This window comes from Pongo abelii, chromosome 1 (assembly GCF_028885655.2).
Source record: "Pongo abelii isolate AG06213 chromosome 1, NHGRI_mPonAbe1-v2.0_pri, whole genome shotgun sequence".
NCBI classification, from domain to species: domain Eukaryota; kingdom Metazoa; phylum Chordata; class Mammalia; order Primates; family Hominidae; genus Pongo; species Pongo abelii.
This window is the reverse complement of record NC_071985.2, coordinates 123711376-123734207: the sequence shown is the minus strand read 5'-3', so window position 1 is coordinate 123734207 and position 22832 is coordinate 123711376. Positions and strand designations below refer to the sequence as shown.

At 40.9% G+C, this 22832-nt stretch overlaps 1 protein-coding gene across 4 annotated transcripts in view; it reads right to left on the bottom strand.

Annotated features, from left to right (window-relative positions):
- WDR47 (WD repeat domain 47) overlaps positions 1-22832 on the bottom strand; it is a 70574-nt gene that overhangs the window by 30028 nt on the left and 17714 nt on the right. For 2 of the 4 annotated variants that reach the window (XM_024230989.3, XM_063718213.1), the window contains exons 2-7: positions 21730-21896; positions 15859-15942; positions 12175-12259; positions 9229-10031; positions 3145-3271; positions 759-937 (exon numbers count right to left, since the gene is read on the bottom strand). In XM_024230989.3, the coding sequence (XP_024086757.1) occupies positions 759-937; positions 3145-3271; positions 9229-10031; positions 12175-12259; positions 15859-15942; positions 21730-21887 (1436 nt within the window). In that variant the 5' untranslated portion in view covers positions 21888-21896. The remainder of the gene's footprint in view (positions 1-758; positions 938-3144; positions 3272-9228; positions 10032-12174; positions 12260-15858; positions 15943-21729; positions 21897-22832) is intronic. The other 2 variants (XM_024230991.3, XM_063718214.1) reach the window with 1 other exon arrangement.

Sequence of the window (22832 nt, the reverse complement as noted above, 5' to 3'; positions counted from 1 at the left end):
AGTAACAATAAAAATAGCAGCTAACAACATAGTGTTTACAGTATGCCAGGTACTGTTCTAAGCACTTTACACAGATTAACTCTATTTATCCTCATGGTAACCTTGTAAGAAGGTTAGAAGAAATAAGAAGTAGATAAGGGCCAGCACCGCGGCTCATGCCTGTAATCCCTGCACTTTGGGAGGTCAAGGTGGATGGATCGCTTGAGGCCAGGAGTTTGAGACCAGCCTGGGCAACAAGGCAAAACCCCATCTCTACAAAAAAATACAAAAATTAGCTGGGTGTGGTGGTATGTGCTGTAGTGCCAGCTACGCAGGAGGCTGAGGCAGGAGGACCACTTGAGCCCAGGAAGTTGAAGCTGCAGCGAGCCAAGATCGCGCCTCTGCACTCCAGACTGGGCGACAGAGTGAGAGCCTTGCCTCAAAAAAACAAAAAAAAAAGCAGCAGATAAAGAGATAAAAAGAACTAGATTAACTTCCCCTAGATCCTCAGTTACCCTGGGACAGCTGGATCCACCTGGCTGTCGGCTGTTCAGTGCACTGAACCTCTGCACTCTTCTGCTCTAGTTGCTTAGGGAATAAGGACAAAACTAGATGAGCCCTCAGAATGCTTTGACTAGAAAGCAATATGTAACTCCACATTACTTGAAATGCTTAAAAAGCCTTAAAATGTCAAACTATACATAGAAAGTAGCAATTATTGCATGTTTTAAATAGCTTTCAAATAACTCCATATTTTAAAAAGTGACTAGAAGACCAACCTATTAAGGAACTGTTCAGTAAGATTCTGCTGCTGATCAGGACCATCCTCCTGATTCACGCCTCCTTCAAGCAACATCTGTTGGTATATCTGCCGCTGTTGCTCCTTCTGTTCTAAATGCTGTTGATAGCGTAATCTTTGCCTATAATATTCTTGAAATTGTTCTGTTGAATCTCGAAGCTTAAAAACATTAGAAAAAATACATATATTTGAGCAAACTATGACAGAATATGTCTTAACAGTACCTTTTATAAATGCTGAATAAAATATACAATTAGCTACGTTTAACAATCACAAAATACTTAATCTATTGCTCTTTGAAAAACAGTATGAGTCTTAATACTCAAGTGGATCAGTTAATTTGCTTTATTCCACGGAAATAGACTGACCGAGATGAATGGTTGCCTTGGTTCCCTGACTAACCCAAAATAAAAATACAAATTATAATGGTTACAAGGGGGCTATTATCAGAGAAAATGAATGTAGATAAAGACTAATACAAATCTGGCATTTCTTTAAAAATATCCATACTGAGGGACTGCATTAATATTTAATAAACATAATGAGATACCAACTTACCCCAGCCAGAATGGCCATCACTAAAAAACAATAGATGTTGGAACGGATGGGGTAAAAAGGGAATGTTTACACACTGCTGGAGGGAATATAAATTAGTACAGTCTCTATGGAAAAAAACAGTATGGTGATTTCTCAAAGAACTAAAAGTAGATCTACCATTCAATCCAGCAATCCCACTGAGTATCCACCTAGAGGAAAATAAGTCATCATATCAAAAAGACACCTGCAAGTGTATGTTTATTGCAGCACAATTCCCAGTAGCCCTAACATATAGTACTAAAAAATGTTCCATGTACACTTGAGAAGGATACGTATTCTGCTGTTGTTGAGTGGAGTGTTTTATACATGTCTGTCAGGTCTAGTCGGTTTACAGTATTGTTCAAGTCCTCTATATCCTTATTGATCTTCTACTTGGATGTTTCATCCATTATTCTAAGTAGGGTATTGAAGTCTCCAACTACTATTGCAAAACTATTTCTCCCTTCAGCTCTCTCAGTATTTGCATCATATTTTAAAGCTCTGTTGTTTGGTGCATATCCATGTACTTTTAATACTAATTTTTCTACTTCATTCTTTTTTTTAATTTTAATTTTTTTCTTGCATTGCTATAAAGAAATATATTCTTAATATTTAGTTGAAAACAAAAAACATATTCAACTTATTAAAACCACTTAACCCCTTCAAAGTGGCATGCTGTATAAACCTGTTTGTTTGTTTGTTTGTTTGTTTGTGACAGAGTCTCACTCTGTCACCCAGGCTGGGGTGCAGTGTGGTACACAATGTTGGCTCACTGCAACCTCCACCTCCCAGGTCCAAGCGATTCTCCCGCCTCAGCCTCCCGAGTAGCTGGGACTACAGGTAGCTGTGACACCACGCCTGGCTAATGTTTTGTATTTTTAGTAGAGATGGGGTTTCACCATGTTGCCTAGGCTGGTCTTGAACTCCTGAGCTCAGGTGATCCACCTGTCTCAGCTTCCCAAAGTGCTAGGACTACAGGCATGAGCCGCCATATCCAGCCTATATAAAACTTATACCCTATTTCACAATACAATTTCCTCACAAAAACACCAAAGAAAAATAATCTAAAACCCTGGATTTGGATAAAAGTTTTATTCTATATTTAAAATGTCTAATTTCTTATTCTTAAATCTAATTAGTAAAATATAGGCCATATATCTTAAAAATGTAAACTAGCCGGCCAGGTGCAGTGGCTCAAGCCGGTAATCCCAGCACTCTGGGAGGCCGAGGTGGGCGGATCACGAGGTCAGGAGATCGAGACCATCCTGGCTAACATGGTGAAACCCCGTCTCTACTAAAAATACAAAAAAATTATCCAGGTGTGGTGGCGGGCGCCTGTGGTCCCAGCTACTCGGGAGGCTGAGGCACGAGAGTGGCACAAACCCAGGAGGCGGAGCTTGCAGTGAGCCAATATCGCACCACTGCACTCCAGCCTGGGCGATAGAACAAGACTCCGTCTCAAAAAAAAAAAAAAAAAAACGTAAACTAGCCATGTTTAATGTAAGCGCAATTACTTGAGTCACAAAGCATGTAAAACATGCAATGTCACCGGTAATATTTTAGATTGTTAGTAAATTCACCTGTTAAAATTGCTCCAGAATACACAATGGCAACTAAATATGCCACATATTCGTTGAAGAGAGGAGAGAAAATAAGCTAATAATAAGAAAATCTATGTGTATTCTTTCCTACTCCCAAATATCAGAAAATTCTTTTTACATTCTAAGTAAATTCTATTACTTCTTACAAAGAGAATAACTCTGAAAAACACTAGGTTTAGTAAATATTACCTCATTTTTTTCTTGTTTAGCTGGTCCTGGATTCTGTGCTCCATTTGCAGGCTCTTTTTCTGAAACTGAACTCTGGCCCAAGATTTCACTGCCGATAGGCCTCTGTGCATCAACAGGTGTATCACTTCTTCCAGAAATGTGCAAAAAAACAAAAAGGCAGAGGGGGGAGTAAAGGAAAATATATTTTAGTTAGAGAAATTTTATTATTATTATTTTTGAGATGGAGTCTCTCTCTGTAGCCCCAACTGGAGAGTAGTGACGCAATCTCCGCTCACTGCAACCTCCACCTCCCAGGTTCAAGCAATTCTCCTGCCTCAGCCTCCAGAGCAGTTGGGATTACAAGTGCCTGCCACCACACCCGCCTAATTTTTTGTATTTTTAGTAGAGACGGAGTTTCACCATGTTAGCCAGGCTGGTCTCAAACTCCTGACCTCAAGCGATCCACACTCCCCAGTCTCCCAAAGTGCTGAGATTACAGGCATGAGCCACCACGCCCAGCCAAGAAATTTTAATTTTAAAAAATGACACGGTGGCTCACTCCTGTAATCCCAGCACTTTGGGAGGCCAAGGCAGGCAGCTCGCTTGAGCTAAGAAGTTCGAGACCAGCCTGGGTAACATGGCGAAGCCTAGTCTCTTAAAAAAAAAAAAATTACTTGGGTGTGGTGGGGCGCCTGTGGTCCCCAGCTACTTGGGAGGCTGAAGTGGGAGGATCACCTGATCCCAGGAGGTAGAGGTTACAGTGAGCCAAGATCACGCCACTGCACTCCAGCCTGGGTGACAGAGTGAGACCTTGTCTCAAAAAATAAGAATATTTAGCCTGTTTATAAACTGTACACAGATCGATTTTTTATTTTCCTTTCTTCTAACACCACCAAAAGGGTTTTAAAAAATAGGAAGGTCTTAATGGAGGAGTACCGGGTTATTAGGCAGGGAGAGTGAGAGCAGGGACTACAGTTTAAAATCAGTTGGGTAGGCCGGGCACAGTGGCTTACGCCTGTAATCCCAGCACTTTAGGAGGCCGAGGCAGGCAGATCACGAGGTCAGGAGATCGAGACCATCTGGCCAACATGGTGAAAACCCGTCTCTACTAAAAACACAAAAATTAGCTGGCCGTGGTATGCGCCTGTAGTCCCAGCTACTTGGGAGGCTGAGACTAGAGGACCACTTGAACCAGCGAGGCAGAGGTTACAACGAGCCAAGATCACGCCACTGCACTCCAGCCCGGTGACAGAGTGAAACTCCACCTCAAAAAAATAAAAATAAAAATAAATTAAAAATAAAATCAGTTGTGTGGCCTTGGGACAGTCACTTATATTCTCTGTGGCTCAGCTTAAAATAAGCTGATGAATACAAATAATAGGTTGGATAATACAATGCCTAAATTATCTTTATAAAATATAAACTTAGAGTTTTGTTATCTAAACATTATTTCCTCCATATGTTTCTACACAATTTTAAGAATTTTTGAGATTTTATTAGAAGACTTTCTTTGGGCCAGGCACAGTGGCTCACATCTGTAATCCCAGCACTTTGGGAGGCCGAGGGTGGCGGATCACCTGAGGTCGGGAGTATGAGACCAGCCTGACCAACATGGAAAAATCCCATCTCCACTAAAAATACAAAATTAGCCGGCATGGTGGAGCATGCCTGTAATCCTAGCTACTCGAGAGGCTGAGGCAGGAGAATCACTTGAACCCGGGAGGCAGAGGTTGTGGTGAGCTGAGATCGCGCCATTGCAGTCCAGCCTGGGCAATAAGAGCTAGACTCCGTTTCAAAAAAAAAAGACTGAGGAGGAGTTTTTTGGCTACCAGACTGTGCTATGAATTACTAATGGCCACAAGAAGTCCCCTTTTATGTCCACAAAGAAGAATTTATAAGAGCTATTAACTGTATAAAGAATAAAATAACCTTCAAAATGTAACATTTCATTTAATTTTGCAACGTATACAGAACTTCCATATATGCATTATCTCATTTAACTTGCACAATAACCTGTGAAACAGGTTATAAGACCCATTTCACAGAGAGGTAACAGACTCAAAAAACAAGTCATTTTCCTAAGATTGCATAGCTAGAAAATAGAGCTTGAACTTGAACTCAGGTCATCAGACTCCAATTCCAGTGCTAGTCCATGCCTGAAATACATGCATTTCAAGCTTACATATTTCAAATGATTTTTCTCCATTTTAAGTGTCTCTGTTCAAGTGGAAAGATATCCTTTTAAAATATTGCACACTCCCTTTCTTTCATGTTTTATCTTCTTGTTCACCATAGTAGTTCAATCATATTGTAGCATGGTGTTAGCACATAGTAATCACTGAAAAAAAAATATTTTTTTTGAGATAGGATATCTTGTTGTCACCCAGGCTGGAGTACAGTGGTGCAATCAAGGCTCACTGCAGCCTCAACTTCCTGGGCTCAATTGATCCTCCCACCTCAGCCTCCCAAGTAGCTGTGACTACAGGCACACGCCACCATGCTTGGCTAATATTTTTGTATTTTTCTGTAGAGACAAGTTTTCAACATGTTGTCCAGGATGGTCCTAAACTCCTGGGTTTCAGTAATCCACCGTGCCCAGCCTGAAATATATTTTAAATGTATACTCACTTAAAAAAAAAAAAAAGATACTGACTTCAAGTATTTCAAGTAGTACTCTTCATGTTGCATACTTAGCATAATTGGTCTAGTTGAGCTTCTCTCTATATATATATTTAAAAAAACAATAAATAGAGACGGGGTCTCACTCTATTGCCCAAGCGGGTCTCAAACTCCTAGCCTCAAGCAATCCTCCCACCTCAGCCTCCCAAAGTCCTGGGATTACAGGTGTGAGTCACCATACCAGTCCCAATATTTTTAAAATTACATCTAAAATATATTTAAAAATAGGTACATTTGTTCCAAAGTAAATTTTTATACTTTATCCATAGGACAGTAACTCTCACAGCATTTCATTAGTAGTCCTTTTTGACACACTGTCCTTACCAAAGCCATGAGCTCTGAAAGGAAGAAATTTATATTCACTGAGTACCAATCACATGCTTGCCACTCTACTAGAAGCTTTACCTCATTTTGCAAGTCAACGCTTTATTATATAGAGAAGATAACTGAGGCTCAGAGAGATTAAATAACTTTCCCAAGGTCACACAGCCAGTAAATGGCAAAGCTATTGTTCAGACCTATGTCTGACTTTAAAGACTATGTTCAGGCCGGGTGCAGTGGCTCATGCCTGTAATCCCAGCACTTTGGGAGGCCGAGGTGGGCAGATCATGAGGTCAGGAGTTCGAGACCAGCCTGGCCAAGATGGTGAAACCCCGGCTCTACTAAAAATACAAAAATTAGCCAGGCGCAGTGGCGGGCGCCTGTAATCCCAGCTACTTGAGAGGCTGAGGCAGGAGAGTCGCTTGAACCCAGGAGTCAGATGTTGCAGTGAGCTGAGATTGCGCCACTGCACTCTAGCCTGCGCAACAGAGCGAGACTCCGTCTCAAAAAAAAGAAAAAAAAAAGTTAACCTACCCTTTAGGAAGTCCCTCACTTAACTGATTCAAGTTAGATTCTCCTCTCTAAAGAACATGAAAGAAAATATCACAGCCCTCTCCTCTATAATCTCAGAGCAACTTAATAGAAAAGGCTTCCCTATACATTCATCCTATACTTCTTTTTTTTTGGAGTGAGATGGAGTCTTACTCTGTCGCCTAGGCTGGAGTGCAATGGTGCAATCTCTGCTCACTACAACCTCTGCTTCCCAGGCTCAAGTGATTCTCCTGCCTCGGCCTCCCAAGTAGCTGGGATTATAGGCATGTACCAGCTAATTTTTTTGTATTTTTAGTAGAGATGGGGTTTCACCATGTTGGCCAGGCTGGTCTCAAACTTCTGACCTCAGGTGATCCACCACCCATCTCGGCTTCCCAAAGTGCTGGGATTACAGGCTTGAGCCACCGCGCCCGGCCTCATCCTGTATTTCTTATGCCTTAACTAAGGATCTCCACTTGCTCTAATTATTATAATTTTTTGAGACAGAATCTCACTCTGTTACCCAGGCTGGAGTGCAGTGGTGCGATCTAGGCTCACTGCAACCTCCACTTCCGAGGTTCAAGCGATTCTCCTACGTCAGCCTCCTGAGTAGCTGGGACTACAGGCATGTGCCACCATGCCCAACTAATTTTTGTATTTTTAGTACAGACGGGGTTTCCCCATGTTGGACAGGCTAGTCTTGAACTCCTGACCTCAAGTGATCCACCTGCCTCGGCCTCCCAAAGTGCTGGGATTACAGGCCTGAGCCACCGCACCCAGCTCACCTGCTCTAATTAGAAACAGAAATTCTGAGCCCACTGCTCCTTCCTCTGCAAAGAATGGCTCCAACTATCCTATGTAATGTGAAAAGGTTTCATTTTTATCTCTTTCATGAAATAAATTTATTGAAGTCAACACTAATATTTAACAGAAAACCATCTATACATCCTCATGGGTTTCCTGGAAAAATGAAGCAGAAAGTTTCCTAACCCTGAAATAAATAACTGCTGATCAGGAGTTTATTATTTCATGCCAGGTTTGAAGGAAAAACTGAATGGTGGCTTTAACACTTATTTCCTTCATATGTATAAGAATCACTAAAGTAAAGTAAGTGGAAATAATTAGAGTTTTAAGTTCTAGTTGTTCACCACACTACTATGTACAGGAGAAAAAAAGTAGAAACAACCTGGTATCCTACAATAAGGAGTTAAATTTGTGATATAGTCATACAATGAAATACTGCATATACTTATGATTAATCATTGATATCAAGAAATGTTTAAGAATATGGAAAATAGTCATGGTCTTTCAAGTGGAAAAAGCAGATTACATGAAAATCTATGTAATACATTCCCAGTTTTAAAAAATGTATTCATATAGCCAGGCGCAATGGCTCACGCCTGTAATCCTAGCACTCTGGGAGGCCGAGGCGGGTGGATCAGCTGAGATCAGGAGTTCATGACCAGCCTGGCCAACATGGTAAAACCTTATCACTACTAAAAATACAAAAATTAGTTGGGCGTGGTGGCAGATGCCTGCAATCCCAGCTACTCAGGAGGCTGAGGCAGGAGAATTGCTTGAACCCAGGAGACGGAGGTTGCAGTGAGCCGAGACCATGCCACTGCACTCCAGCCTGAGTGACAAAAGGAAAACTCCATCTCAAAAAAAAAAAAAAAAAAAGTACTCATAGAAAAAAAGACTGGTCCATCTAAGTATGAGATTGTGTGGGATTTTAATTCTCATACTATTATTCTTCTATATTTTCCAAATTTTCTTCACAGCACATGTATTATATCTATAACCAGCAAAAGAATAAGATATAAAAATAAAGATTTTTCTCATATAATTTTAATTATCAAAAATTTTAAACCCTTACTAAAGTATTAACGACTAACTTTCAACTAAAAGGACCTGAACATTAAGAAAACATACACACTCCTGGGCATGGTGGTTCACACCTATAATCCCAGAACTTTGAGAGGCCAAGGCAGGATGATTGCTTCGCTTGAGTCCAGGAGTTGGAGACCTGGGCAACACTGCAAAACCCCGTCTCTATCAAATATACAAAAATTAGCTGAGTATGGTGGTGTGTGCCGGTAGTCCCAGCTACTCAGGAGGCTGATTTTAACCTGGGAGATTGTTCCACTGCACTCCAGCCTGGGTGACAGAGCCAGATCCTGTCTCAAAGAAAACATATACACACTATAATTACATGATCTCAAACTTCTGAAGATTTCCTAATTTTTTTTTTTTTTTTTTAAGACGGAGTCTCACTCTGTGGCCCAGGCCAGAGTGCAATGGCGTGATCTCAGCTCACTGCAAGCTCCCCCTCCTGGGTTCACGCCATTCTCCTGCCTCAGCCTCCTGAATAGCTAGGACTACAGGCACCCGCCACCACACCCAGCTAATTTTTTGTATTTTTAGTAGAGACAGGGTTTCACCGTGTTAGCCAGGATGGTCTCGATCTCCTGACCTTGTGATCCACCCACCTCGGCCTCCCAAAGTGCTGGGACTACAGGCATGGGCCACCGCACCCGGCCTAAGATTTCCTAATTTGTATAACCAAATGCTTACCGCTCAGGGGATTCTTCGTAAATACTGTGACATTCTGTATTCTCAAGCATGAGACTTCTACTGAGGTTTTGTACCCCTGGATAATGGAAGTTAGCAAAGGAGTGTGACATTGGAGAAGTTTTGTTTCCAAGGTCTGAAATTCTCTTATCATGACTGGTTAGTCCACAGGTGAGGCCATCTAAAGCAGGATTCAGAGAGCGGGTCATATAGGCATCAGCTGATTGAGGTCTTCTCATTGGGGATGATGGATAGGGAGAGAGTTTGCTGATAAGAGGAGTCAAAAGATCAGCATATGCAGCTTTTGTAGGTTTCAGAAGTTTGTCAACATGAATATTAAGCATTTTCTGTTCAAAAGCACAAGAGAAGACAGAAGATGGAAGATTCTGAAGCCATGACAGTAAACTCAGATCCAAATCATCACAACCATTACCACATAAGAGGTCGATGCCAAGAAGCACTTCACTTTCTGTAATTTCTTCTCCAGTTGCTTTACTCTGACAAAATTCTACACAGCATTCATAAAGTAGGCCTTTCATTACAAGCTGAAATAAACGATTGTTACTAGCTTTAAAACCAGCTTCACTTAGCTTCCTATCAGCAGGGATGAATTCTGCAACCATGACACAAGCCTCTTCAAAACAGTGAACTCGTGCGGTGCTGGGATTCCAGTCCTTAAACTCGGCATGATTGGTCAGACGAGGCAAAGTCAAAAGCAAACAGAGCTTACTATAGTCATCTTTAGAAGGACAGTATTCTTCTAGAGCATGTAAACATTGCACAGCTTCTTGCATGGTAAATTCCAGCTGTAAGAAAAATATAAATGATCAAATAATCACTATAAAAAACATGCTGTGAAATATGAAAATGACAAGAGTACAAAGAATAAATTATATTGCCACAGAATACTCATATAATTTGTAGGATATGCAACAGCTTTCAAGATAGGAACAAAATGTTTTCACAACTAAAATAAAAATAATAAAAAACTTGGTTAATTAGTACATTAAACTTTTATCTATAAAAACACTGTTCTATTATAATTCAGGCTTAAGACAGGATCTCACTCTGCTGCCCACGCTGGAGTGCAGGGGTTATTCATACACACAAATATAGTGCACTACAGCCTTGAACTCCTGGCCTCAAGTGATCCTCAGCCTCTAAAGTAGCTGGGACCACAGGTGTGCCACACTGTGCCCAGCTCTCAAATATATAATTTTTTAAGGGCAAGAATAATTTTTCTAGAAATGAAAATTGAAGCATGCCAATGTTCAATTGTTTATAAACCTTGCTATTATTCCAGCTTACCCAAAAGGCAAAAGAGCCATTCTGTCAGTCCAAACTTACCTTAGAGCAAAATTGTGTGGGGATACAAAGTCAAGAAAAGGGAGCCAAGTTTGGTGGCTCACACCTGTAATCCCAGCACTTTGGTAGGCCGAGGTGGGCAAATCATGAGGTCAGGAGTTCGAGACCAGCCCGGCCAACATAGTGAAACCCCATCTCTAACAAAAATACAAAAAATTAGCCAGGCACAGTGGCGGGCGCCTGTAATCCCAGCTACTTGAGAGGCTGAGGCAGGAGAATTGCCTGAACCTGGGAGGCAGAGGTTGCAGTGAGCCGAGATCGCACCATTGCACTCCAGCCTGGGTGACAGTGCGAGACTCTGTCTCAAAAAAAAAAAAAAAACAAAAACAGAAAGGGAACACCTAAAGTTGACTTACTACAAAACAATCCAGACAGATCAAAAAGGAAGCTTAGCTGAGAGACAAATTATAATAATTTGTATAGTGAATATTGTCTTTGAATCATAAGCTTTTAATGATGTAAGGAACTTCAGCACTCACCTAGTCCAGCCTCCATATCTTACATATGGGAAAAGTCAGGGTACACATTTACCAAGGTAATTCAGTTGATTAGTGGCAAAGACAGAATAAAAAATAGGTCTCCTAACGCATGTTCCAGTGTTCTTTTCACTTTTGAACATCATTATCTGGCAAATATTTCTGTATCTGAAAGTCCCCACTGTAAAATCCTTTGGTTTTTGCCTCAGTCTGAATGTTTGTGCCTCCCTAAAATTCCTATGTTGAAATCCTAACCCCACAAGGTAATGGTATTGGAAAAGTAGGGCCTTTGGGAGGTGACTAGGTCATAAGTGCTCAGCCCTCATGAATTAGATTAGTGCCCATATAAGAGATCCCAGAGAGCTAGCTAGCCTCTTTAACCAACTGAAAACACAGCTAGAAGGCACCATCCATGAACCAGAGCACAGGCCCTCACCAGACAATGAATCTGCTGGTACCTTGATCTTGGACTTTCCAGCTACCAGAACTGAAGAAATAAACTTCTATTGTTTACTAGCCCCCTAGTTTATGATATTTTGTTATAGCAGCTCAAATGGACTAAGACACTTTACTTCAGTTAACAGTTACCAGAACTTAATACAAGTTTTCTCGGTTTTAGTATTACACTGAATCTTTAAAAGTCTCTTTACTAATCAAAATTAATTTAATTTCATTAAATTTAAATAGTCATGAAGACAAACATTTCAGCAAAAAAAAAAAAACTATCTCTGGATCAAAGAAAACACAGAAAAGACAGAGAAAAAGGAAATAAATATAACCAACCCACTTCTGGGATTAAAAAAAAAGAAGAAACGATGAAGATTCATCAAGTCAAACTTTCTCTATTGCTGACTTACCTTAAACAAGAGAGAGGCACACACTCTTCAACTAGCCAGCTATTTATACATCTTGGCTTAAACCATGGAACAAGTTTAGAAGCGCTATAGACTGAAAATACTACACCTGGAAAACACCAGATCAGATCTTGCCCCATCCCAGCTCATAAAAACTTTGAAAACTTGTGATGCTAATCCTTCGTTTTAGTGACTAAAATACTTATGACTGAAAACAAGACTAGGGCGCAAACCTTCAGGAATAAAAATCTTACATGCTGGGGCTCATCTTCTGCTGACATCGCATTGTTAACACATAAAGCTTCTAAAAACTTCTGCTTCAGGATAATATAACGAAACCTGTGGAAAAAAATGAAGCATTAATTTTTCCAATGTCTGATGTCAAATATACTTAGAAGTTACTATATAAGTACTTTTGCTTTAGGAAAATTATTCAAATAATTTACTAGGCTTCTTATCACTTTGAAGCCATAACTGAAGAAAGTTCAGTCACAAGTAATCACAATTTAACACTAAGAGAATGAATTTATATTTCCAATATTAATTGTAAACAAAAATCCAATTTTTATGGAAGATATCAAATGTTACCTAATATTAAATCAAAAGTCTTATACCCAAAATGTTTTGTTTACCTTACATCCTGTTTTATCTTTATTAAAAAAATTTTCATTAACAAATAATAGTATATATTTATGGGGTATGTTACATTTTTATATACATATACATTGTAGAAAGATTAAATCAAATATTTTCTTTTTAAATATGAGAAAAGTCTAATAAAAAATGGGGCTGAAAGGGTAGGAGAAAATGAACATTTCTAAAACATTACAAAATAACTAGAGACTTAAAGCTTTTTTTCTTGTTTTTCTTTTTTTTTTTAGAGACAGAGTCTTCTGTTCTGTCACCCAAGCTGGAGTACAGTGGCATGATCACAGCTCACTACAGCCTCAAACTTTGGCCCAAGCAGTCCTCCTGCCTCAGCCTCCCAAGCAGCTAGGACTACAACTGTGTGCCACAGCACCCGGCCAATTTTTAAAATTGTTTTGTAGACACCGGGTCTCACTTTGTTGCTCAGACTGATCTCAAATTCCTGGCTTCAAGCAATTCTCCTGCCTCAGCCTCTCAAAGTGCTTGGATTACAAGTGTGAACCACTGCACCTGGTCCCAACTTAAAGCTTTTTAACAAGAATTTTTCAGTGAGGGGAAGGGATAGCAAAGAGTCTACCTAACTTGTCTAAGAATCAAAAACTTTATTGCCTGAAGCAATTTATAGAAAAAGTGTTTCCAAGTCTGGAAAGAAAAAAATAATGAACCTTCAGTCATTCTTTCAGCCACTGTTGTAGTAGCAAATTGTGTCCATTAAAACAAAATCCCTGCCTTCAAAAAGAGGGTCACCTAATAAATTATATGAAATTTTCACAGAGTTCAGCAAGGCCTCAAAGAAGTATGAAACCAATTGTACAAAAGAGGTGGAAAGTTAACAAAAAAAAGACATAACAACTGACTCTCAGAAGACAATCAGAAGTGTACCAGGTAAAGGCAGGAGATGGTGAAGGGATTAATATTCTAGGTAAGTGAAGAATGTACAAACGCAAAGAAATATCAAGCAGCATGGTCTGAATAGCAAATCAAAAAATAACAAGAGGTTCAACTTCTGATAATGATAGAGTAACTTGTATCTGGCTAACCTTTCTGCATATTAACAACAATAAATCTTACATAAAATACAAAAAAGAGGCTATTTATTTGTTTATTGATTGACTGAGACAGAGTCCTGCTCTGTCACCCAGGCTGGAGTACAGTGGCACAATCTCGGCTCACTGCAACCTCTGCCTCCCACTTTCAAGTGATTCTCCTGCCTCAGCCTCCCAAGTAGCCGGGATTACAGGCACGTGCCACCACACCCAGCCAATTTTTTTTCGTATTTTCAGTAGAGACAGGATTTCGCCATGTTGGCCAGGCTGGTCTCCAACTCCTGACCTCAGGTGATCCGCCTGCCTCGGCCTCCCAAAGTGCTGGGATTACAGGTGTGAGCCACCACGCCTGGCCTCAAAAAATGACTATTTTGAATGCATTTGAAAAGCTGCCACAACTACAGGGAAGTCAATCCTTAAAAAAAAGAAATTTGCCAGGCGCTTGGCTCAAGCCTGTAATCCCAGCACTTTGGGAGGCCAAAGCGGGTGGATCACGAGGTCAGGAGCTCGAGACCAGCCTGGCCAACATGGTGAAACCCCATTTCTAACAATACAAAAATTAGCTGGGCACAGTGGTGCATGCCTGTAGTCCCAGCTGCTCGGGAGGCTGAGGCAGGAGAATCGCTTGAACCTGGGAAGCGGAGGTTGCAGTAAGCCAAGATCGCACCACTGCATTCCAGTTTGGGCGACACAGTGAGACTTCATCTCAAAAAAAAAAAAAAAAACCCAGAAATTTAAGGGGTCAGATTCAAGCGCATAATGCTTTCCAGCTGAGGGCACTCCCCAGTTCACACAGTGTGAGCTAGAACTCAAAACAGAAGGCTGTGGCTTGAAGAGTCTGGTACTGACTGAGCACAGTGGCTCACACTTGTAATCCTAGCACTTTGAGAGGCCAAGGCAAGAGGATTATTTGAGCCCAGAAGTTCGAGACCAGCCTGGGCAACAAAGTGAGACCTGGTCTCTACAAAAAATTTAAAAATTAGCCTAGCGGGGTGGCACACACCTGTAGTCCCAGCTACATAGGAGTCTGAAGCAGGCAAATCACTTGAGCCCAGGAGGTAAGGCTACAGTGAGCTGTGTTCACACCACTGCACTCCAGCCTGGGCAACAGAATGAGACCTTGTCTCAAAAAAAAAGTTTGGTACTGCCAGAGCAGCTAAAAAATGAGAGGAAGATCCAAAAAAAAAGGACGGAGTCACAGTAGGAAACATACCAAAATCTATTGTATAAACTTAGGTACCCAAATCCCTGGCTATCCCCTAAACTGTGAAGATGCAAGGGAGACACCAAGGAGCCTGGAGAAAACAGATGAAAGGCCAAAGAACTGAGCAGAGATTTTGGCACAAATCTCTGGTATCCACAAGAGGGGAGAAAGAGTTTGCATTTTGAGGCTACCTAAGTTAAATAATTGCCTGTATAAAAATCAAACTTTTTATGTAGGAAGAGAACAGAATTCAGAGCCTCAAGAGTGAAGCTGCAATGTGCAGATTACATTTACAAAATAATTAGATATAGTTAAAAAAAAAACAAAAAGTGACTCCCAGTTAGGAGAAAAGGCAATCATTAGAAACTGAGCCTGATATAAGCAAGCACAAGGCCAAATTACCAAAAAAGGACTACACTAGCAAACAAGCAGCTACCCTCAGTATGTTGAAGGACCTAAAGAAAAATATAATCATAATGAATGAACAGATGGAAAAATCTTACAAAAAAATTATACAAATTTGAAAATGAAAAGTATAATATTCAAAATGAAAAATTCACTGTTGAATTTGAAGCTGCAGTGCCACATACATGCCACACTACACATCAGCCTGGTGGTAGAACAAGAACCTGTTTTTAAAAATTCACAATTTATCAACAGATTGCTAATAGCAAAAGAAAGGGTCAGTGAACATTAAATCAACTTAAAATAATCCAAATGAACACAGGGGAAGCCTGGGCAACATGGTGAAACCCTAACTCTAAAAAAAATACAAAATTAGCTAGGCTGATGGTACACGCCTGTAGTCGCAGCTACTTGAGAGGCTGAAGTGGGAGGATTGCTTGAGCCCAGGAGACCAAGGCTGCAGTGAGCTGTGATCATGCCACCACACTCCAGCCTGGGTGACAGAGAGAGATCAATTTGTTTACTCTCTGCTCAAGGCCAGTGGAGAAAGAAAAATAAAAATGAAAATTTTTGTTCATTGTTTTGCTAAGCTTCTACCAATGATGAGACACTAAAAACTTTAGATAAAATCTTACCTTTTTTTGTCAAATTTTTCCATACATTCTAGAGGCTGAATGAACTGAAGAACTTCATCCCATTGACCATCAAGTATTAGCTGCCTAAATAAAAAATTTAAAAAAACCAGCATGTCACCAAATTCAGGTTATACTAATTAAAAGCAGAATAGATGACAAAATAGCATTCAAACTTCATAAAGCACATAATGAGATTAACATTTTATCTGATTCCTCAAATAAATTTTTCATAATTTTTTTTTTTTTTTTTTGAGACGGAGTGTCGCTCTGTTGCCCAGGCTGGAGTGCAATGGCACAATCTCGGCTCACTGCATCCTCCGACTCCTGTGTTCGAGCGATTCTCCTGCCTCAGCCACCCGAGGAGCTGGGACTATGGGCTCGCACCACTACGCCCCACTAATTTTTTTCTATTTTTAGTAGACACAGGGTTTCACCATGTTGGCCAGGCTGGTCTCAAGCTCCTGACCTCAGGTGATCCACCCACCTCGGCCTCTCAAAGTGCTGGGATTACAGGCCTGAGTCACCTCACCTGGCCTAAATTTTTCTTAACTTATTTGTAACAACATACACTGTATGAGAAGAATTTGTGAATCTGCAACCACTCATACTAACCATATATATGTGGGTTTTGACCTATGTAAAAACATTGGACACGCGAGGCGTGGTGGCTCACACCTGTAATCCCAGCACTTTGGGAGGCCAAGGTGGGCAGATCACCTGAGGTCAGAAGTTTGAGACCACCCTGGCCAACATGGCGAAACCCCGTCTCTACTAAAAGTACGAAAATTAGCTGGCCATGTTGGCGGGCGCCTGTAATCCCAGCTACTCAGGAGGCTAAGGCAGGAGAAGCTTGAACCTGGGCGGCAGAGGTTGCAGTGAGCCAAGATCACGCCACTGCACTCTAGCCTGGGCAACAAAAGAGAGACTCTGTCAAAAAAAAAAAAAAAAAAAAAATTGGACTAAGCTTAAAAGTTCTTATATTTCCATATTCATCTTACAGTTTTAAAGCTATTATATATTATTTTAAGAACAAGTGGCTGGGTGCAGTGGCTCATGTCTGTGGTCCCAGCACTTTAGGAAGCTAAGGTAAGCAATTCACTTGAGCTCAAGAGTTCGAAACCAGCCTGGGAAACATGGCGAAACCCTGTCTCTACAAAAAATACAAAAATTAGCCAGGCATAGTGGTGCATGCCTGTGGTCCCAGCTACTCGGGAGGCTGAGGTGGGAGGATCACTTGAGCCCAGATGTCAAGGCTGCAGTGAGCTGAGATTGTGCCACTGCACTCCAGCCTGGGCAACAGAGTGAGGCCCTGTCTCAAAAAAACACACACAAAAAAGAAAGAACAGGTGATCACTTGAGCCCAGCAGTTCAAGACTAGCCTGGGCAACATGCAAAACCCCATCTCTACAAAAAATTTAAAAATTAGCTGGGCATGGTGGTACATGCCTGTAGTCCCAGCTATTCAGAAGGCTGAGGTGGGATAATCGCTTGAGTCAAGAAGGTCATGGCTGCAGTGACCATAGTCATGCCACTCCACTCTAGCCTGGCAGCCTAGGTGACATAGCAAGACCCTGTTTCAAAAAAAAAAGTAAAAAGAATTTTAAAAGCTTGGAGTGGGCCAGGCATGGTGGCTGTCAGCATTTTTGGAGGCCGAGGAGGACAGATCACCTGAGGTCAGGAGTTCAAGACCAGCCTGGCCAACACAGCGAAACCCCATCTCTACTAAAAATACAAAAATTAGCCAGGCATGGTGGCAGGTGCCTGTAATCCCAGCTTACTCAGGAAGCTGAGGCAGGGAGAATCTCTTGAACCTAGAAGGTACAAGTTACAGTGAGCCGAAGTCCCGCCACTGCAGTCCAGCCTGGGCGACAGAGTGAGAGGAGTCTCAAAAAAAAAAAAAGCTGGGAGTGGTGGCTCATACCTGTAATCTCAACGTGTTAGGAGGCTGAGGCAACATGGTGAAAACCCATCTCAACTGGGGGTGATTTTGCATTCTGTCAGGACATTTGGCAACATCTAAAGACATTTTTGGTAGTCACAACTGGGGATACTACTGGGATCTAGTGGGTGGATCTACTGGGATCTAGTTGGGGATGCCGTTAACATCCCACAACAAAGGACAACCCTCCACAACAAAGAATAATCTGGCCCAGATTCTAGCAGTGCCAAGGCTGAGAAACTCTGCTCTACATTGTGAATTCTATGTGAAATCTACAGCTTTGAGAATACAGTTTACACTGAGAATGAAAACAGCAAGGAATAAGAACAAGTTTCATCCTACTTTAAATGGTCTATGGGAATATCCAAAAGTTACAAGGCATTCTTACATCTTTTCTTTCACAACAGCAATTTCCCTATTTTTGAATGTTTTAGAACAGAGAAATTTTAAATGGGAAGGATGGGCAGGAAGACCTACATAGGATTAACAATATGCTGCGAAGAAGAAATATTAATAAAAGCAAGATGGGCACAGTGGCTCATGCCTGTAAATCCCAGCACTTTGGGAGGTCAAGGTGGGAGAATCATTTGAGGCCAGGAGTTCAAGACCAGCCAAGGGCAATATAGCAAGATCCCATCTTTACAAAAAAAAATTAAAATAAAGAAATTTTTTAAATAAAAATAAGGCAATCACTGTATATCATAATCATTTTATAAAGGTGCATTTCAATATCTAAAATGTAAGAAAGGACACAATTTCAAAGGCAAGCCCTTTAAGATGAACATATTTAGTTGTTTTTTTTTTTTTTTTTTTTTTTTGAGACAAGAGTCTTGCGCTGTTGCCCAGGCTGGAATGCAGTGGCACGATCTCAGCTCACTGCAAGCTCACGATCTCGGCTCACTGCAAGCTCTGCCTCCCGGGTTCACACCATTCTCCTGCCTCAGCCTCCCAAGTAGCTAGGACTACAGGCACCCGCCACCACGCCTGGATAATTTTTTGTATTTTTAGTAGAGACAGGGTTTCACTGCGTTAGCCAGGATGGTCTCGATCTCCTGACCTCGTGATCTGCCCACCTTGGCCTCCCAAAGTGCTGAGATTACAGGCGTGAGCCACTGTGCCTGGCCGAACATATTTAGTTTAATGAAAAACCTACTATTTTATTATTCTTTGCATTTCACCTCAGACCAGTAAAATTTCATCATAAATCAAGCAGGAGGGTACTTGAGAGCTGCCGCTGTTAACTTCTAGGAGTATTAATGCTTGATAGTGCTTAAAAAAATACTACACTATTAACTAAGCTCCCTGGGGCTGGATGATATTCATAACACAAAATATAGAGAAGTGCAACAAGTTTAAATAGACTCCCCTAATATAATAAAGCTTTGTTGTTGCTGTTGTTGTTGAATGGTTCCTTTTCATAAGCTAGGAACACTTCATTTTTTTTTTTTTCTGAGATGGAGTTTCCTTCTTGTCGCCCAGGCTAGAATGCAAGGGTATGATCTCAGCTCACTGAAACCTCCGCCTCCTGGGAGGAACGCTTCATTTCTTGAGGCTTTCCAAGTCACAAAATGCCACATGTCCAAGAATCTGTACTTCTTGTCAAGGATATTTGGTATCTCATAAAAATAGAATATATTTCTGCCTGCGAATTTGGGATTTTCCGTTTCTATCCAATTCAGACTAGAATATATTTAGCTTTCCATTTTGGTAAACATGTTACTTCACTTTGCCTTGCAATTCCACCTCTAAGAATCTTGTACTAAGGAAATAATCCAATATATAGAAAAAGTCTCAGCCAGGTACAGTGGCTCACGTCTGTAATCCCAGCACTTTGGGAGACTGAGGCAGGCAGATCACCTGAAGTCAGGAGTTCGAGACCAGCCTTGCCAACATGGTGAAACCTTGCCTCTACTAAAAATACAAAAATTAGCCGAACGTGGTGGTGTGCACCTGTAGTCCCAGCTACCTGGGAGGCTAAGGCGAGAGAATCACTTGAACCCAGGAGGTGGAGGTTGCAGTGAGCTGAGATCATGCCACTGCACCCCAGCCTGGGTGACAAAGCAAGCCTCTATCTCAAAAAAAAAAAAAAAAAAAAAAGGCTCAAGTATAAAAGACGTTCTGTAGAGCAATTATTTAAGATAAATTGGGAACAATTGTGTAAAATTAGGGGAACCATTAGGAAATTAAGTAAAGTGAAAATTTTTATTTGTAGCTGGAATTACAGGCGTGCACCACTATGCCCAGCTGATTTTAGTATTTTTAATAGAGACGGGGTTTCACCACGTTGGCCAGGCTGGTCTCGAACTCCTGACCTTAGGTGATCCACCCGCCTCGGCCTCCCAAAGTGCTGGGATTACAGGCGTAAGCCACCACGCCTGGCCTTTTTAAATTTATTATTTATTTATTTATTTAGTCTTGCTCTGTCACCCAGGCTGGAGTACAGTGGCACCATCATGGCTCACTGCAACCTCTGCCTCTGGGGCTCAAGTGATTTTCCTGCCTTACCCTCCCGAGTAGCTGGGACTAGAGGCATGCACCACCACACCCAGCTAATTTTTGTATTTTTAATAGAGACGGGGTTTCACTACGTTGGCCAGTCTGGTCTCAAACTCCTGACCTCAGGTGATCCGCCTGCCTTGGACTCCCAAATGGCTAGGATTACAGGTGTGAGCCACCATGCCCAGCCTGAAAATTTTTTAAATATAAGTTTGTAATCACACAGAGAAACCTTGTGATGTTAATAGCTAAGGCATGATTCTAAATTATAAACACAACAGAATTGTTATTTTTAATAGATGCAAAAAAAAGATGCACAGAAATTACACTCTAAGAATGAAAACAGCAAGGAATAAGAACAATATTATGTCTGTGTGGTGGGGTAATTTTTCTTTTATTTATCTTTCTATATTTTCTATAATGAACACATTTTATTTCTATGGCCAAAAAATGGTATTTCAGAAACATTTTCTTTACCTTTTCAAAGTCTCCGATTTTCTTAGTCAAATATCTTTTATTATGATACCACAACCACAATGAAGTGGTGACTCTTGTTCTTTTTAACAGACCTCTGGGTCTTACTACTGAAAACATTCTACAGAAAGCATTATTTTATAAATGTTCCTTTTTTTCATTTTTGTATTTTTGAGACGGAGTCTCACTCTGCTGCCCAGGCTGGAGTGCAATGGCGCGATCTCAACTCACTGCAACCTCTGGCTCCCTCCCGAGGCGTTCAACGCCTCCTGAGAATCGTTCAAACGATTCTCCTGCCTCAGCCTCCCGAGTAGCTGGGATTACAGGCATGTGCCACCATGCCCGGTTAATTTTTATATTTTTAGTAGAGGCGGGATTTCACCATGTTGGCCAGGCTGGTCTCAAAACTCCTGACCTCAAGTGATCTGCCTGCCTCAGCCTCCCAAACTGCTGGGATTACAGGCGTGAGCCACCACGCCCGGCCTATTTTGTAAATGTTCTATTTTTAAAATATTTTTTTAGGCCGGGCGCGGTGGCTCACGCCTGTAATCCCAGCATTTTGGGAGGCCAAGGTGGGCAGATCACAAGGTCAGGAGATCGAGACCATCCTGGCTAACACGGTTAAACTCCGTCTCTACTAAAAATACAAAAATTAGCTGGGTGTGGTGACGGGCGCCTGTAGTCCCAGCTACGTGGGAGGCTGAGGCAGGAGAATGGCGTGAACCCGGGAGGCGGAGCTTGCAGTGAGCCAATTATCTCGCCACTGCACTCCAGCCTAGGCGACAGAGCGAGACTCCGTCTCAAAAAAAAATAAAATAAAATAAAATAAAGTATTTTTTAAAATTATACTTACATAGCCTTTTCATGATTATAAAGTTCTATCTGTATTATATATATTACCTTATTAATACTTAACATTTCTTTGAAGGAGCTACAAACTTCACAGTATAATGAAATCATACCTCAGGAAAAGCATATCATCTGAAAACAGGCCATTTATGACTCCACTTTCCTTCTCCAGGGCCAGCATACTAATGTGAAGCTTCTTTGAATTCAGGAAGTCCAAAATTAGCTTAATGATTTCAACCTCTTTTACATTCACTGTTTCTTCAGCCGTCATATTGATAGCCTAAATATGAAACAGAAAAACAATAAAGCTAGTCCTATTGATTTATTTCTAAGTTTAACTGCCTGGAAACTACACATAACAGGTTTACTGGGAATCTTTAGTACACATACTCTGAAGTGAAGTTAACTTAGTATTTATCAAAACCAAGTCATTCTTTAATATGTGACAATGGTATGGCCATGATTTTTTAAATTCCTTATCTTTGAGATACATATTGGAATAATTACAGATTAAATGATATAAAGTTTGTGATTTACATGAAAATAATAGAAGAGAAGAGTGGGAAGAGATAAAGATGAAACAAGAATGATTATGGTTACTGAATCAGGGTGATAGGTAAATGAGGGTTTATTATATAATCCTGTCTACTCCTACATGTTTAAAATTTTCCATAATAGCTAAATGACGAGTTAATGGGTGCAGCACACCAGCATGGCACATGTATACATACGTAACTAACCTGCACATTGTGCACATGTACCCTAAAGCTTAAAGTATAATAATAATAAAATTAAAAAAATTTTCCATAATAGAGAATATTTTTTGAAGTCATTAATAACCAAACCATGTTTAGCTATGTTCCAAATACATTGTCCCAAATACATTGTCCCAGGTATGCTCTAATACATTCACTCAGTAAGTACTTAATGCCTTTTCTCTGTGACAGACATGATTCTGTACTCAGGAGACATTGGCCTTGCTTTAAGAAGCTTTAGTCTAGCAGCAATACCTAAATGATGACCTGGTCAGTACAGTGGAGCCAAACCAAACAAGGTTAGTTAAGATGTGCAACTTTAGGCCAGGTGTAGTGGTGTACGCCTGTAATCCCAGTACTTTGGGAGGCCAAAGTTGGGGGATTGCTTGAGCTCAGGAGTTCAAGACCAGCCTGGGAACCATGGCAAAACCACATCTGTACAAAAAAAGTAAAAAAATTAG